The sequence below is a fragment of the Tamandua tetradactyla genome, chromosome 17, assembly GCF_023851605.1.
Source record: "Tamandua tetradactyla isolate mTamTet1 chromosome 17, mTamTet1.pri, whole genome shotgun sequence".
NCBI lineage: Eukaryota > Metazoa > Chordata > Mammalia > Pilosa > Myrmecophagidae > Tamandua > Tamandua tetradactyla.
The window spans coordinates 62,340,424-62,357,199 of record NC_135343.1 but is presented as its reverse complement, the minus strand read 5'-3'; the positions used below and the strand labels follow the sequence as shown (position 1 = coordinate 62,357,199).

General features: G+C 41.4%; 1 protein-coding gene across 5 annotated transcripts; it reads right to left on the bottom strand.

Annotated features, from left to right (window-relative positions):
• Positions 1-5,073: 5,073 nt before the first annotated feature.
• Positions 5,074-11,032, bottom strand: SPMIP9 (sperm microtubule inner protein 9). 5 transcript variants are annotated; one of them, XM_077135109.1, is made up of 5 exons: positions 10,904-11,032; positions 10,087-10,123; positions 9,414-9,428; positions 8,801-8,893; positions 5,074-5,599 (listed from the first exon to the last, which is right to left on the bottom strand). In XM_077135109.1, the coding sequence occupies exons 1-5, from the start codon at positions 10,930-10,932 to the stop codon at positions 5,177-5,179; spliced, it is 597 nt and encodes a 198-aa protein (XP_076991224.1). In that variant the 5' UTR covers positions 10,933-11,032; the 3' UTR covers positions 5,074-5,176. The 5 variants fall into 5 exon arrangements, with proteins under 5 accessions (XP_076991224.1, XP_076991226.1, XP_076991225.1 ...); XM_077135111.1 differs by lacking the exon at positions 10,904-11,032 and adding an exon at positions 10,818-10,886; XM_077135110.1 differs by lacking the exon at positions 9,414-9,428.
• Positions 11,033-16,776: the final 5,744 nt, after the last annotated feature.

The window sequence follows — 16,776 nt, the reverse complement described above, 5'->3', positions numbered from 1 at the left end:
TTCAACCATTTTTAGTCACTGGTATTGTTTAATCTGTTCCCTCCCCACCCCTCCCCAGCCAACACTGTTTTGTTAGAGCATTTTTCAAATTTTGAAATAATTTTGAATGTACAGGAATTGAAAAAAAAATAATACTAAACAATCCATAGAACTCCAAAATACCCTTTACCCAGATATACAGATTTACCAACTTTTGGCATTTTGTGACATTTATTGTACGATTGCCTCTATCTCTCTATACCATCAATCCATGTCTGTAAACATTTGAGAGTAGGCTGCTGCCATCATGCTTCTCTAACACTCAACATTCCTAGCTACGTTTCCTGAGAATAAGGTCACTCACCATGTAACCACCTTAAGTACAGCTATCAAGCTCAGGGAATTCAACATTGATACAAAGCATACATTCCATTATTCCAATTTTTTCAGTTGTCTCAACAGTGTCCTTTTTTTTCTGGATTGGGAGATCTTTTTTATTTAAATTTTAGTAACGTATATACAACCTAAAATTTCCCCCCTTTAGCCCCATTCTACCATAATTCAACAGTGTTAATTACATTCATGTTGTGCTGTTGTTACCATCATTCATTATCAAAACTTTTCCCTCACCCCCAACAGAACTTCCATACCAATCAAGCTTTAACTGCCCCTCTCTAGACCCCGGTAACTTGGATTCTGGTTTCTCACTCTATGAATTTGTTTATTCTGATTATTTTTTATTGGTGACAGCATGCATTTGTCCTTTTGTGTCTGGCTTATTTCACTGAACATGGTGTCTTCCAGGTACATCCATGTTGCTGTATGTGTCAGAACTTGGTTCCTTTTCATGGGTGCATAATATTCCCTGGTATGTATATAGCACGTCTTGCTTATCTATTCATCTGTTGATGGACAGTCAAGTATCGCTAGAGCATTTTAAAGTAAATTCCAGACATCTTTCCTGTAAATATTTCACAATGAAGTATCTCTAATAGGTAGGACTTTAAAAAACATAACCAAAATGCCGTTATTACATGTTACAAAATTAGTAATCATTGCTTAATATTAAAAATACAACTACTTCGAAAGTGGTTTGGTAATACATATCAAGAAAATGTTTGTACACTTTGACCCAATCACTTCACTTCGGGTTGCCTACCTAATTACAGAAAAAGGTTATGCTGTGGATCTATTTAGAAGAGAAAATGTATCATTGGAAACAACCTAAATGTCTAACAAGAGTAAATTATGAGATAACTATGCAATAACATTTCTAAAGTTTTAAAGTTGAATGTCTATGTATATAGGTAATACAGCTGAAATCAAACACATTTTAAAATTACATATTCAAGTTCAGAAAGTAATCCCTCCAAAAAATTGTTATCTTTAGGGGCAGAATAGAGGAGATTGGTATATGGAAGAAGGCTTGCATTGTGTTATATAATTTAAAATTTTGAGTTTTGTAAATGTTTTTAATCAAATTCAAGAAAGGCAAACTTTAAAATTAAAAAAAAACTGAAACAAATCAATCTAGTTATACATAAAATTAAAGAAAATAATTATTCCAAGTGACATTTGAGCATGGTCCTTTAACAGAACATGTATAGTGGTATATGTTCTAAGAACAAATAGAACTGATTCCCCATTTTTATGTTAGTAGTAGTACTGGTATTATAATGTTGAAACCTATTTAATGAATATTATATGGTAGAGCAAATAAGTTACACCCATGTTATCAAGAAATGAGATTTTCAATCTCAGAGAAAATAAATATGGTATGACAGCGTGTTTCTGGATCATTTTTTTTAAATTATCTGCCCTAACCTGGAATCAGCCATTTCTCCAAGAAATTCTAGTTCCTCTTTGTGGGAAGTCATTTTGAAAACCACAGTCTGAGCACCAGAGAATATTAAAAGTATTGTCTCACTTGCATCCTTTTACTGTCCATGGTTCTGGAAGCAACTGCTTTGGTTTAGTTAGTTTTACTTCCAGTTCATGATGGGTATAGCAGGGGATGAGTTGGGAGGGTTTGAGTGCTGTCAGATGGTAGAAGGTATTAAATGTATCTCAGGATACAACTAAGGATGCTGGTTATAAATCTGGATATGAGGTGGTCGATGGAGGAGAGCAACCGAAAGTTATTGAGGCTGAGACACGCTGTTTGGGCAGCAGTAAGGAATAATGCTTAGCCTGGTGCATATTATATACCTAGGTTATGTCACCTGGATCTAACATTGGGGTTCATAATTTCTTATTTGCCCATGTTCCATAAGTTAGAACTGTCCTCCAAATTCCCCTAAATTGAGTTTTGCAAATATTTTAACCAAATTCTCACTTCTTAGAGAAAGTAGTAATTCCAATTTTTTCAGTTGTCCCAATAGTGTCCTTTTTTTTCTGGGTTGGGAGATCTTTTTTATTTAAATTTTAGTAACATATATACAAAACCTAACATTTCCCCCCTTTAGCCCCATTCTAGCATAATGCAACAGTGTTAATTACATTCATGTTGTGCTGTTGTGTTTTGTTTTGCTTTGTTTTTTCCTTTGGTTAACAACATAATTCTAAATGATCCCACTAGTTCTTGGTTTATAGATTCCCTCATTGGAGTCTGTTACATTGGAGTTACATTTTGAAGAATGTAACTCATCTGCACACACTAACTTCATACAATAACTTCACTTTCCTTTCTGTATTTCATCTGAGTGTGCTGATTAAATTATTGTTTTAATGTTTCACTGATGATCTTTTAACTTCAAATTATACTGAAATATTTACTTTTGGTTCTGTCTGCTTTAGCCACTTCCTCTTAATTCATTGTTTTCATTTTTCTCTCCCTTTTCTATCTTCCCTCATATACCAGCTTTGTTATCATTTTTTATATTATCAAGGTTTTGGCTTTGATATTCTATTATATAATTATAATTATGTTAAGTTCTTTGTCTCTTGTGGTATTCCAAGTTTTAGAAATTAATAAACAAAATTTTCAATTAAAAATTACATATTCAGTCATGAATTTTGTAAATATGTCCATAAAATTTCCCACTGAACACTGGCAGTGTCTCAGACACTGGGTGGGCAGCATTTACTCTATAAGATAGGAATGATCATGCCTGCCTCTTAGAGATGAGGAAATTGCTGTTCAGAGAGTTTACATAACTCTTTAGTAAGTAGCAAACTTAGTCATGGGTGGAACCCCAACTTTTCCTGACTCCATAGCCAAAGATTTTAACCATTCTTCTGCCACCTCGAGTACCAAAATGTTAGCAGTAGTTGTCACTGACCAAGTAATGGGTTAGAGGTAGTTTCTTTCTCTTCTTTACACCTTTCTTCACTTTGCAACATGTTTACTGCAGTTATTACGATTTGTACATTATAAAAATAAAAGATATGCTCAGATTACATATTTAAAATTTCTGAATGGCCAAAAAATTACAAGAAAAAACAAATTAAAAAGAGAACATATCTACAGCATATGCTAGACAAAGAGCTAACATCCCCAATGTGCAAAGAGCTCCTATAAATTGATGAGAAGAGAAAGGTCACACAATTCAAAAGAAACAGATGTGATTAGGAAACTCAGTGGCTAGTGATACAAGAAAAAGCCTAAAATTCACTAGTAGCTAAGTAATTGCAAATTCTAACTATGAGAGATACCATTTGCTATCCATCAAATTGGTAAAAATTTTAAATACTGATAATATCCATATGCTGTCGGAAAGACAGAAAAGAGGCACAGCCCCCTACTGCTGGTAGGATTGGGATATTTCTCACCCTTAGGGACAAATTCTGATCCCATCTATTAACACTAAAACACACACATTTTTGACTCAGCAGCCCACTTGTAAGAGTCTGTCTGGCAGAAACGAAAGCACCGATATGTAAAGATATATGCTCATGGATAGTTATTGCAGCAAGGGGACCATTGGGAAAGCATGACTATCCATCAATAAAAAATAATTGAATAAATCAAGATACATAAACTCAATGGAATATCAGATAATCATTAAAAATAATTAAATCTACAAGTAATGACCTGTAATGGTCATGATATTCTATTGGGGGAGAAATGAAGATGTATTTTGTATGCTCTTGCTACTCAAATATGACCCAGAGTCTAGCAGCATGAGTATCTCCTGCGCATTTGTTGGAAATGCAAACTCTTGTCCCCATCCCAGACCTACTTAGAATCAGAATCTGCATTTTAACAAGCTTCCCTAGGGGAAGCACTGGTGTGACCCTTAAGGGAAAGTCTTCTCATATATTGGGGTAAAGATGGCTAGTCACCCACCACAATCTACTTTCTCCACCTAAACTAACAAATCCCTGGTCTTTAGTTGGGCATGTGGCCACCTGGAATAAAGATTGCATTTCCCACTCTAATGTAGCCCTGTGGCTAAGCTCTGGCCATGGGAATATGACTGGACAATTAAAAATCATTTCTACTTTGTGCCACTAAAAAGGAATGTGCCTGTGTCCCCTGGTTGTTGTTTCCTGGTTTCTGTTGACTGAAAAATATCAACTGAATCAGCCACGTTGGACCCAGAGAAGGAAGGCATAGCAAAGATGCATATGCTGCTAGACTGCCAACTCTGAGCTGTTAGATGAAAGAGAAACAACTAGTATGCTGTCAATCCACTGCATTTTTGGTTCTCATTGTTACAGCAGCTTAGCCTATATCTTAACTGACTCATATATATATGCTCCAATGAACAAGAAGAAAAGTATGAATTGATGACTTCCTAACTGTTACCATTGATTGCTATAAGGAGTGAGAGTGGTGGATAAATTAAAATAGGAGTGCTGCGGGGAATAGTTATAAACAACACTTCAGGTTTTACAGTTACACCAAACACTCAGAGGACTGTGGGAAACATGATTATTTTTTCCCACTTTGTAAGTGAATGTCAGAAACAGTGGGAATTTTTACATCAGGACTCAATCTTAACAAAATGTTAAAAAAAATTTCAGTCCTCCATACAGACAATTTTCTCCCCTCCCTTCTTCTCTCTTTCCTTTCGCACCTCCCTCTGTAGAGGGGGCACTGTGCCCCAGGGAAGACCAGGGAAGACAAGTATAGTCTCGGTGCAGCTGGAGCATCTTTCCAATGTTTTATTTTCAGTTGTCCTCCCCATACACAAAGGGAAGATTTATGGGTCTGGGATTTCCACAGTGCCCTTGGGAGGTGGATTCACCCTTCTTACTGGTAATATGGCATCAAGGGTCCCCACCGGTTCAAGATGGGGACCTTGGCCATAAGGTGATGAGGACAGGAGCAACCAGGAAGTAGAATGTAGCCTTTGCCCTCCTCTATAGCAGGCTGGAGCTCAGGCTCCAGGAGGCACGGGAAGTCAGCATGCTGGTAAACCCAGTTTGGATCCCCTTGGGCCAGGTAGAGGGCGTGGGAAGCTGGGTACGTGGAAGGGCAGGTACTGGTGAACTTGCCCTTGTCCTCCACTGTGGCGTCATGGTCCTGTGGTGGGAAGAAGCCAGGTTGTCCCAGGTCTTTGGCATTCATGTAGGGTCTTCTGAAGGCAGGGTATCCATCTGCTAGTGTGGGGTTGGGTTTGGGGATGGGCCTGTAAAACTCTTTGGCACGGAGTTGAGCATTGAGCTTCACCTGCTGTGAAACAAAATGGCATGTGAATGGGGGGCTGAGAGAGGTGAAAGATAGTGTTGCTCTTTTTGGAAGTATCCAAGGCAGAGCACACTTTTTTTTTTTAAAGATTTAGTTTTTGAATGGTAATGCATACAAAGGGAAATACTGAAGTAATACAAAAGGGTTTATAGTAAAACTAAGTCTTTGCCACCCTTCCCCTCCCTTAGTTGCCACTCTCTAGAGATAATCACTGGGTATCAGTGTTTTGGGTATCTTTCTAGAAATATTTTATGTAAATATAATATATGTGTCTATTCCCCCTTTGTTGCATATTATAATTTTTTCTGTACTTTATGTCTATTAAATAATCTGTCCTAGAAATTGTTCCATTTGTGCATAGATCTTCTTATTTTTAGTGGGGATACTTCAGGATAGGCTAGGATTTCTAAAGCAAACTTACAAAGAACAAATAATAAAGGAAAAGAATGATGAATTTGGCTACATTAAAAGTACAACTTTCTCTTCCCCAAAAGAAAGAATGAAAAGACAAACCACAAACTGGACAAATGAAAGATGCCCAAAATATCTCAAGAACTCCAATAAATTAATAAGAAAAAGATAGACAACCTGATAGAAAAGTAAACAAAAGACATGAACAGGCATTACACAGAATAACAAATCTCTATATGCAAATGAAAAGATGTCCAACTTCATTAACAATGGACGAAACAAAAAGTATGCTCACAGGGAGATATTATTTCACATCCACCAAATTGGCATAGATGAAAAAGTTTGACAGTACCAAGTGATGGCAGGATTGCAGAGACAGAAGTGGCATCTTCTGCCAGTGGTAAAGTGGATTGGCGTGAGCACTTTGAAAAGCAACCATGCCACCAAATTCCTATGGCAAGAATTCTACTCCTAGGGTGGATGAGCTCTCACACATTGGGCTGAGCTCATGTTCGCAGCAACATTGGATTGGGGGTGGGTGGGGGGATTTGTAAATAACCCAAATGTCCATCAACAGGAAAAGGGATCAAAACATTGAGGTATATGTAATACTGTACAGCAAGGCAATGAAAAATATGCTGTGGTCACAAATGAAATCAGAAGGAAAGATAAGATGATTAAGACTGAGATGGTATAATATAGGAATGCTTAGAGTGCACAATGATAGTGACTAAATGTACAAATTAAAAAGTGTTTTTGCATGAGGAAGAACAAAAGAATATCAATATTGCAGGGTGTTGAAAATAGACGGTAATTCATATTTTAAAACTTTAACTTATGTTTAAGACTAAAGCAAAAAGTGTTTATTTGGTACAAAATTTATAATTTGACTAGTGCATTTCCTAATATAGCTTATGTGGACAGTTTAGTTGAACACCATAAGTACATGGAACCTTGAGTAGGACATGAGTGTTTGTAGGTTTGTCCAGAGTGATACCCCGATAAACTCCAGAGTGAATTGAACAGTGAATAAAAATGTATTTGCAAAGTCCCCTTGGGGGAATGGCAAGAAAGGGGGAAAATTCAACTTCCCCATGTGGAGAATTCCTGATATTCTCACAATCAGTGGGGACAACCAAAGCAATAGGCCAAGCCCTCAATCTTGGGGTTTGATCATATGAAACTTAACTCCACAAAGGATAGGCTAAGCCTACTAAGAGTCACCCAGAGAACCTCTTTTGCTACTCAGCCAACACGACAAGCAAACTCACTGCCCTCCCCTTCTCTATGTGGGACATGACTCCCAGGGGTGTAAAACTTCCTGGCAACGTGGGACAGAAATCCTAGAAAGAGCTGGGACTCAGCATCAAAGGACTGAGAAAACCTTCTAGACTAAAAGGAGAAAAAAAGAAATGAGACAAAATTAAGTGTCAACGGCTGAGAAATTTCAAACAGAGTCAAGAGGTTATGCTGGAGGTTATCCTTACACATTATATAGATATCACCTTTTTTAATTAAGGTGTAATGGAGAGGTGGAAGGAAGTGCCTGAAACTGTAGAGCTGTGTTCCAGTAGCCATGCTTTTTGAAGATGATTGTATAATGATATAGCTTTCACAATGTGACTGTGTGATTGTGAAAACCTTGTGTCTGATGCTCCTTTTATCTATGGTATGGACAGATGAGTAAAACAAATGGATTAAAAATAAATAAATAATAGGGGGAACAAATGTTAAATTAATTGAGTAGATTATTTCTGATTAAATTTAGTAGATTAAAATGCTAGTGATCAATGAAAGGGAGTAATAAGGGGTATAGAAAAAAATAGGGGAAACAAAGGCTAAAATATATTAGGTAGATGGAAATACTAGCAGTCAATGAGAGGGAGGGGTTAGGGGTATGGTATGTATGAGTTTTTTTCTGTCTTCTATTTATTACTTTTTCTGAATTTATGCAAATGTTCTAAGAAATGATCATGGTGATGAATATACAACTATGCGGTGATATTGTGAGTTATTGATTATATACGAAGAATGGAATGGTCATGTGGTAAGAATGTTTGTGCTTGTTATCATGTTCTAAAAATATTAAAATTATTTTTTTTTAAAAAAGAAAAGTATGCCGTAGTGTTTAGCAAAACATGAAAGTTGCAGAAGAGTACGGATGGCGTGTTCTCATTTATTGTAAAGCAAAACTAAACAATTTATTTAAAGGGGTGCATACATATAGAGTGAAACTATAAAGCCAAGCAAAGGCATAATAATCTAAAAGCCAAGTTAGTGGCTAACTCTGGAGGTGGTTCTGGGAGGAGGGTGAAGGATAGGTCAAAATCAGGGAAAGACACATAGAGAGCCTTAAGGTATTCTTCTGGTGCTGTCTTTTAAATATACTGATAATGGGTGCAGTGGTGTTTGTTTTATCAATATTAGTTAAATGGTAAATATATATTACTTATAATACTTTGAATGCATGACATTTTTTTTTTTGAGGGGGCGGGGGGCGTGTGCATGGTCCAGGAATCGAACCTGGGTCTCCCACGTGGAAGGTGAGCATTCTACCACTGAGCCACCGTGCACCCTATGCATGACATTTTGATGTACATTTCAAAACACACACACACATAAAACACCTCTATGTCAGGTCTCATGGCATTGGAAGTTGTTCTAAGTATGCCTCATGCATGCCTGAATGCCCACAGTAAAAATAAAAATGAAATAAACCTGATGGACAATTTCAGTGGGCGATTGAATGGATAGGAAGTTAAGTGGCTCTCTTACCTCTTTTGGCATGAATTCAGAGTACCTGCAGTCCCCATAGGGTTTGTAGTCAACCATGTAGGAGCTTTGGTATATGGCTAAATCCACAGGAGCCTAAGTGGAATAGGGAGAATGCAAAGCAGAAGTTCATATGGCCATGCTCTTTCTTAATACCATTCAATAGCCTCGCATTAACTGTAAGATTAAGTCCAACTTTGGGGCCTGGCATTCTGAGGATTTGTGATCTGGTCTCTTCTCACCTCTGTCGTCCCTTCTCACCTCTATCGTCCCCTCCTCATTGGCTCTCTCCATGCACTCTTTACTCCAGCCACACTTCTTTCCACTCTTCAAGTGAGCTAGGCAAGTGCTCTTATCTCCTGCTTCGAATGCTGGTTGCATTCCTCACTAACCAACGAACTCCTATGTATCCTCAGAGACCCAAATTAAAATATGCCACATTCCCCAAAACATCCCTCCCACCCTCTTCTCTTCTACCGCTCTCCCTTCAGCACTTTCATGTCACATGGCACATTCCTCAACACTTATCCTGGGGTGCCGCCATTGATTTAGTGACGTCTGCTGGATCAGGAATACATCTTAGGCAGCTCTGAAACTCTGACGCTCAGCTCCATACCTGGGATATGAGGTGCTAATACATGCATATAGAATAAATAAATTGACCCCCAGAAAATTGTAAACACTTAGCCTTCCTCAACCTATCATAAAAATCCCCCATTCCAGAAGGATGATAAGATGGAGCCCCAAAGAGCTTGGTCCCCACTATGGCTGCTGTGGGAGTGCCTGGGGAGGGGGGATTGAAGCTGAATGTACCCCAGAAAAGCATGTTCTTAAATCTAAGCCATTCCTATGGATGTGGGCCCATTGAAGTGAGACCTTTCAGCTGAAGTATAACCCACCCTGAGTGAGGTTAATTCTTCTGTACCTTAATCCAATTATTGAGTCACTTATAAGAAAATGAAATTCAGACAGAGAAAGGCACAGAAGCAAGTAGCTGAAAGCATGGAAACCAAGAAGGGAAGAGAGCAATCAGGAGATGTCGCCATGTGTCTTGCCATGTGACAAACCAAGGACCAAGAATGGCTGGCAGCCAGCCCCAAACGCCAGTCTCTCAGGGGGAAGCATCACCTGATGATGCCTTGATTTGGACTTTCTTTTAACCTCAAAACTGTAAGCTAGTAAATCCCCATCGTTCATCCTGACCCATTTCATGGTACTTGCTTTGAGCAGCCCAGGAAATTAAACAGTGCCTCAAATGGTCACAGGATACAAAAAACTGTGGCACTCACCTGTCTGGGGTACACCACACCAGCCATTGCAGAGGACCTAGACAGGACAGGTTGCTTAGCTCTGCTTCCATCACCCACCGTCCCCAGAGCTCTGCCAGCCAAGCATGGCTGCCCCACCTGCTCGGCCACTCTCTCCCACCCTCCCAGCTTCCAGCCCACACATCACTCAGTTATCTGGGGATGCCAGGGGAAGACGAAGACCTTGGGAACAGGGGGGCTGGAGTGAGGCCCAGCAGGAATTGTGACTATTTAGAACTTCAGATTTACCTCTCAAGAGATAGCAGGGCAAGTGGTGTTCTGGCAAATGTTTAACAACCAGCTTTGGGTGGTGAGGGACAGGGCAGGGAGGGGAAGAAACCCTGGCTTACAGCACTTGTGACTCTCTGTGGCATAGGTGCTCCTGCCTGGGCCCACAGAACAGGCTCGTGAGAACCAGGGCTCCAACTGCCTGGAGGACCCTGTCTCAGAAGGACAGCACTTTCTCCAGGGAGGGGAACAGTGTGAGGCTCTGCATTCCCTCGTCAAAGAAGAGTGGTTTGCAGGGCCAGCCCTGAACTTCACCCCCAGCTCTGAGGTCCCATGTACGCTGGGAGGGGGATCCTGGGGTGGGGGGTGGGGCCGCCTTTCTGCCCAGCACCATGAGCTGCCTGAGCTGTTGTCTTGTGTGCACAGACCCCAGGCTACCATTCTCATTCCCAAGACCCCTTCCCTGAGCCCCACCCAGTTCAGACCTCAACCAGAGCTCTGTGGCCTCTAGGGAGAGACCACTCCTCTCCTCGGGTTGGGAACCAGTGTTAGCACAGAGGACAGACCCTACCCTTCCTTCCGCTTGATATAATGGTGCATCTACCCTTCCAAGTCCACGCGCCCTGCTGTGTGAGAGTCCTGCTGCCTCTCACGCACACCTGGCTGTGAGTGAGCACCCACCTACAGGACGAGGTCGTTTGGGTCACAGGCCTCAGTCATTGTGATGTGGGGCCGGCCAGCCCCTGCACAGAGCCAGCCTGCCTACCCATTAGCTCCCCTGTCCCTGGCTCACCATCTCTTGAACAGTCCCAGGTTGAGCCAGCATGAACTCCTGCAGCCAGGAGGCACCAAGATACCGTAGAATCAGTCCATTCCCAGGAGAAGGTGGCAAACAGAATCCCACAAGAATTATATCAGACTGTGTGGAACTGAAACTACCTCCTGCCATGCAGGAGATACTCAGTATCTTTCTTATTCGGATAAATAGAGGAGGGAAGCCTTGATTGCCCTCCTCCATTTGTCAGGGTTCCACCTCTTTGAGGCTTTCTCCTCCATGAAGCTGTCCCTGGTCTCTCACTAGACTCCTTTCATTTGCCTATCAATGATTATTGAGCAGCTATTTTGTGTCAGGCATGTTCTGTGGTTTGCAGATTCAACAGTGAACAAAAGAGATGGAAATCCTTGTCTACACAGAGCTCACATTCTGGTGCGAGTGGAACAAAGTAAACAAAGTAAGAGACAATTCAGTCCTCTAAATGCAGCAAATAAATGCAGCAATGCAAGAGAGAATGACTGTATGGGTGCTTCAGAGGGGGTCCACAGAGATCCATGTGAGCAAGTGGCTTTACTGCAGAAATCCACAGCATGAGAAAAAAATGACCATGCAAAGATCTGGAGGAGAGGGAGTCCGGCACAAGGAATAGCAAGTGCGTAGCCTTTTAGGCAGGACACATTGGAAAAAGAAGGCCAGCATGCCTGGAGAGGAGCGGGGGAGGGAAAAGGCCCAGGAGAGGGAGTCTGCTGCGAGTCTCTGACTTCATCCCTGTTTTGGTGATGGTGTGTTGATTTTCCTTCAGAGAATTGCTTGGCTTCCCTTTATGGACCACATGGTTTGAGTGGTGCCAACCCTACCCAGGTGCTGAGAATGGGTTGTAACCAGAGTATTCCAGTCTCTAAAGCCATGTGGCTGCCCCAGGGGCAGGCACCTGACCCATGCTGGGCTGATCAGCATCACCCCAGCTCTTAGGAGAGAGGCATTCTTTTTCTGAGATAGCAGACACTGGAACCACATGGGCCTGGAGCTGTCTGAAGCACCTTTTGGCACTAGATGGTGGGAATCTACCTAGAATAAAATCATCACAGAGAAAAAAGACCTGGAAAACAGACACAGAGAGTGCTAGCCTCATGAAGACACTGTCTGAGCCCCTGGATACAGCCATTTCTGAAGATTGAACTGCCATAGCCTTCTTATTTTTTATGAGCCAGTAAGTTCCTTCTCTTGCTAAAGCCAGTTTCAAGTTGAGTTTCTATAGTCACAGCTGAAACAGTCCCAACAAACTCAAGGTTGGAGAGGTAAAGTAGTTATATCTCCTAACAAACTTTTTTTGTGTCCCAAGTATATATTTTGCAGGAAAATTATACCAAGTAGATTTTTGGATACCTGAATAAAAATCCTGAAGCTTACTGTCCTCTTATCCTTGGCAGGTCTTATAACTGCAATAAATGGGAGTTTCATCGTCTTTAAAATGGAGACATAATGTCCACTTGAAAAGAGTATAGGATTTCATATGGATGTATCTATGACCATTCTTGGTATTTATTCTTCATCCTAATAGTCACCAATATTTTTTGAGTTTGTGCTCTATGCCAAGCATTTTGCAGGGCCTGAGATTATTGTGGTGAAATAAAACAGAAATGGCCCCTTCCTTTTTGGAGTTGCTATATGTTCTAGTTTGCTACCTGCCAGAATGCAACACACCAGAGACTGGATTGGCTTTTAATAAAAGGGGATTTATTTCATTAGTTCTTCAGAGGAAAGGCACCTAACTTTCAACTGAGGTTCTTTCTTATGCGGGAAGGCACAGGGTGGTCTCTGCTGGCCTTCTCTCCAGGCCTCTGGGTTCCAACAACTTTCCCTGGGATGATTCCTTTCTGCATTTCAAAGGTCTGGACTGAGCTGCGAGTGCTGAGATGAGGTATGCCGAGCTGCTTGGGCTGTGCTAGGTTAAGCTCTCCCATTTAAGCACCAGCCAATTAAATCAAACATCATTCATTGCAGCAGGCACGCCTCCTAGCTGACTGCAGATGTAATGAGCAACAGATGAGGTTCGCATGCCATTGGCTCATGTCCACAGCAACAGAACTAGGCACCTTCACCTGGCCAAGTTGACACCTGAACCTAACTACCACACCATATAATGTAAACATTACATAAATGATTGCACAATGAGTCTTTAATTACAAGTAAAATTAAAGTTGTGACAAATATGGCATGCAGGACCTGATCCAGTCTTGGGAGGTGGTCAGAAAAGATTTCCCTCGAGTCGTGACATTTTAGCTCAGTCCTAAAGGGTAAGTATAAGCTGACCAGGCTGAGTGGCTCTCAGGCCCCTGTGACTGCCCAGGGCTGGAAGGAGCCTTCCCACATGTGGAGAGAGAGGCTGTTCTGGCTTGAGCAGAGTGGAGGGATGAGCATCAAGAGGGTGACAGGGCCTCACTGAGTGGGGCACAGGACAGTTTGCTTTATCCTGAGAACCGTGGGAAGCACTGGGAGGTATCAGCAGAAGGGTGATGGAATATGCACATCAGAAAGAAACCTCGGCCTGCTGGTGGTCAATGAGCTGTGAGGGGAAAAGAGAAGACATGGAGATGAGCTAGCAGGGATGGTGGTGGTGGTGGTAGCTGGGACAGGTTGGACAAGATGGCAGTGGACGCGGAGAGAAGCAAGTAGGTTCAAGTAGCCCTTTGGAAGTAGTGCTATGGAATTTAATACTTTTTAGGAAGAGGTGGGGGCAAGACAAAGAGAGATTTCAAAGATGATTCCTGGAATTCTGGAAGGAGCCATTGAGGGTTGATGATCCTCTGGTAGAGTGGGATATCATTTTGGAGGAACTGGTTTGGGAAGTAAGACTGTGAGTAGTTTGGTCATATTCCATCTGCAGAGACTGTATGACTTCCAAGTGGAGAAGCTGGGTAAACACTTGGACAAAAGGATGTAGACTTCAGAGAAGAGAGTTCTGGGTGTGTGATACACAGCCTGGAATAACTGGTAGTAAAGGTTAGGTGCGAAACTCTCAGAGAGGACAGCTTGCCAGTGAGAGGGAACCAAATGAAAAGAGAAGACTTAGATCCACGCTCCTAGAAGTGCCAAAGTACACAGAAAGAGAAGCCCCTCCTCCTCACCAAGGGAGAGGCAGAACAGCATCCCCAGGCATGGAAGCTGGAAGTGGGGAACACGGAAGTACCCACTGTGCCCCTATGCTGGTTTGAAACAGTTATGTACCCCAGAAAAGCCATGTTCTTTTAATCCAATCTTGTGGGGGGCAGGCCTATTGTGATTGGGACCTTTGGGTTAGGTTGTTTCCATGCGGATGTGACCCTGCCCATTCAAGGTGGGTTTTGATCCACTTGCTGGAGTCCTTCAAGAGGGAGACATTTTGGAAAAAAAGCATGGATGCTTGGAGGAAGGAAACACCCCAGAAGAAGCCAGAAGGAACCACAGGAGCTGAGAGAGCCATTCTGAAACCAAGTCAGGAGAGAAGGGTCAGCAGGTGTTGCCATGTCCATGTGTCTTCCCATATGACAGAGGTTTCCCGGACGTGACCAGCCTTTCTTGAGTGAAAGTATCCTCTTGCTGATGCCTTAATATGAACAGTTTCATGACCTTAAAACTGTAAATTTGTGGCCTAATACATTCCCTCTGTAAAAGCCAATCCATTTCTGGTGTATTGCATCTGACAGCAATAGCAAACTGCAACAACCCCCGACAGAGAGGACAAAATCCAGAGACGAGATCTTTTTAAGGCAAGATTGGTAAACATAATGAAAGCTACTGGGAAATCCAGTAAGACCAGGACACAAAACTGTTGTATTTATTTTACTGTAATTTAAGCATTATTTAACAAACACTTACATATAGCACTTGCTATGTAGCAGACACCATTCTAAGCACTTTTCAAATATTAAGTTACTTTATCCCCATGACAATCTTATACATGTAGGTGCTATAATTATTTCTAATTGAACGATGATGAAATTGAAGTGTGGAGGAGTGAAGTAACTTGCCCAAGGTCACAGAGCTAGCAGATTAACAAAGTGTATGTCACCAATAGTCAAAAAAGCCTTTTTTGAGACAGACATAAGAGACTGAAACTTGACTGAAATGGACTGAGGCTAGTGGTAACTTAAGTGGATGTAGGGAGCAAACAAAACAATTTTTTAAGGTGGGCAAGAGTAGAGCATTTTTTAAAGTCAATGGAGTGGATTCAGGTTGATGGTGCAGGTGGAGGGGCATCTTCCTTGAGCAGGGCTCTGAGAAGGAAACCCCCTAGGGAGAGGAGGGGCCCATCCTCTGTTTCAATGGGAGAAATGAGGGCAGGGCACCAAGGGGAGGCCGAGAGAGCCCATCTCCCTTTTCTATGAAGTGGGGGTGCTGGGGGAGCAGTGAGTTTTCTGTTACCACTGCAGCCAAGCACCCACATTTTGGGGCCTAAGACCACAACCACTTATGATCTCACCATTGTGTGGGCCAGAAGTCTGGGCACAGCATGGTTCAGCTTGTTCTTGGCTCAGGTTTTACAAAACTGAAATCAGGGTGTTGACCAGGCCCAAAACCTTTCTTCTCCGGAGGCTCTGGGCTGCCAGCTCAAATTCACAGGTGGATGTTTTCTTTTACAACTTCTCTCTTGTTCTTCTCCCCTCCCATATATCATTCCTTTGGACATTTTTGAACAATGGGAGAAAAAGAAAATGCCCTCTAACACTATAAGTGTCACAAATGGGGGTTGACTTTGGTTTCAAGATTAAGTGTATACGGTGGGCCACGGTGGCTCAGTGGCAGAATTCTTTTTTTTTTAATTAAAAAAATTTTTTAAAACATATAACAAACAAACAAACAAAAAACATATAACAAACAAACGCAAACATTCTTAACTTTTGATCATTCCATTCTACATATATAATCAGTAATTCACAATATCATCACATAGTTGCATACTCATCATCATGATCATTTCTTAGAACACTTGCTTCAATTCAGAAAAAGAAATAAAAAGACAACAGAAAAAAATTCATACATACCATATCCCTTACCCCTCCCTTTCATTGATCACTAGCATCCCAATCTATATTTATTTTAACATTTGTTTCCCCTATTATTTATTTTTATTCCATATGTTTTACTTGTCTATTGATAAGGTAGATAAAAGGAACATCAGACACAAGGTTTTTTCACAATCACACAATCACATTGTGACAGCTTTATCATTATACAATCATCTTCAAGAAACATGGCTACTGGAACACAGCTCTACATTTTCAGGCAGTTCCCTCCAGCCTCTGCATTACATCTTGACTAACAAGGTGATATCTATTTAATGCGCAAGAAAAACCTCTAGGATAACCTCTCGACTCTGGAATCTCTCAACCATTGACACTTTATTTTGTCTCATTTCACTTTTCCCTTTTTTGGTCAAGAAGGTTTTCTCAATCTCTTGATGCTGAGTCCCAGTTCATTCTAGGATTTCTGTCCTACGTTGCCAGGAAGGTCCACACCCCTGGGAATCATGTCCCACGTAGACAGGGGGATGACAGTGAGTTCGCTTATTTAGTTGCCTGGAGAGAGAGAGGCCTCAGTGGCAGAATTCTTGCCTGCCATGCCGGAGACCCAGGTTGAATTCCTGCTGTCTGCCCATGAAAAAAAGAAAAAGAAAAAGTAAAAAAAGA

Excerpts from the sequence above, each read along its gene's own strand:
- SPMIP9 (XM_077135109.1), bottom strand. The coding sequence starts at position 10,932 with ATGCACCATTATATCAAGCGGAAGGAAGG. Across the intron at positions 10,124-10,903 it reads TATATCAAGCGGAAGGAAGG|GTCCTCTGCAATGGCTGGTG; the intron begins GTAGGGTCTGTC and ends TGTCCTGTCTAG. Across the intron at positions 5,600-8,800 it reads CTGAATTCATGCCAAAAGAG|CAGGTGAAGCTCAATGCTCA; the intron begins GTAAGAGAGCCA and ends TTTGTTTCACAG.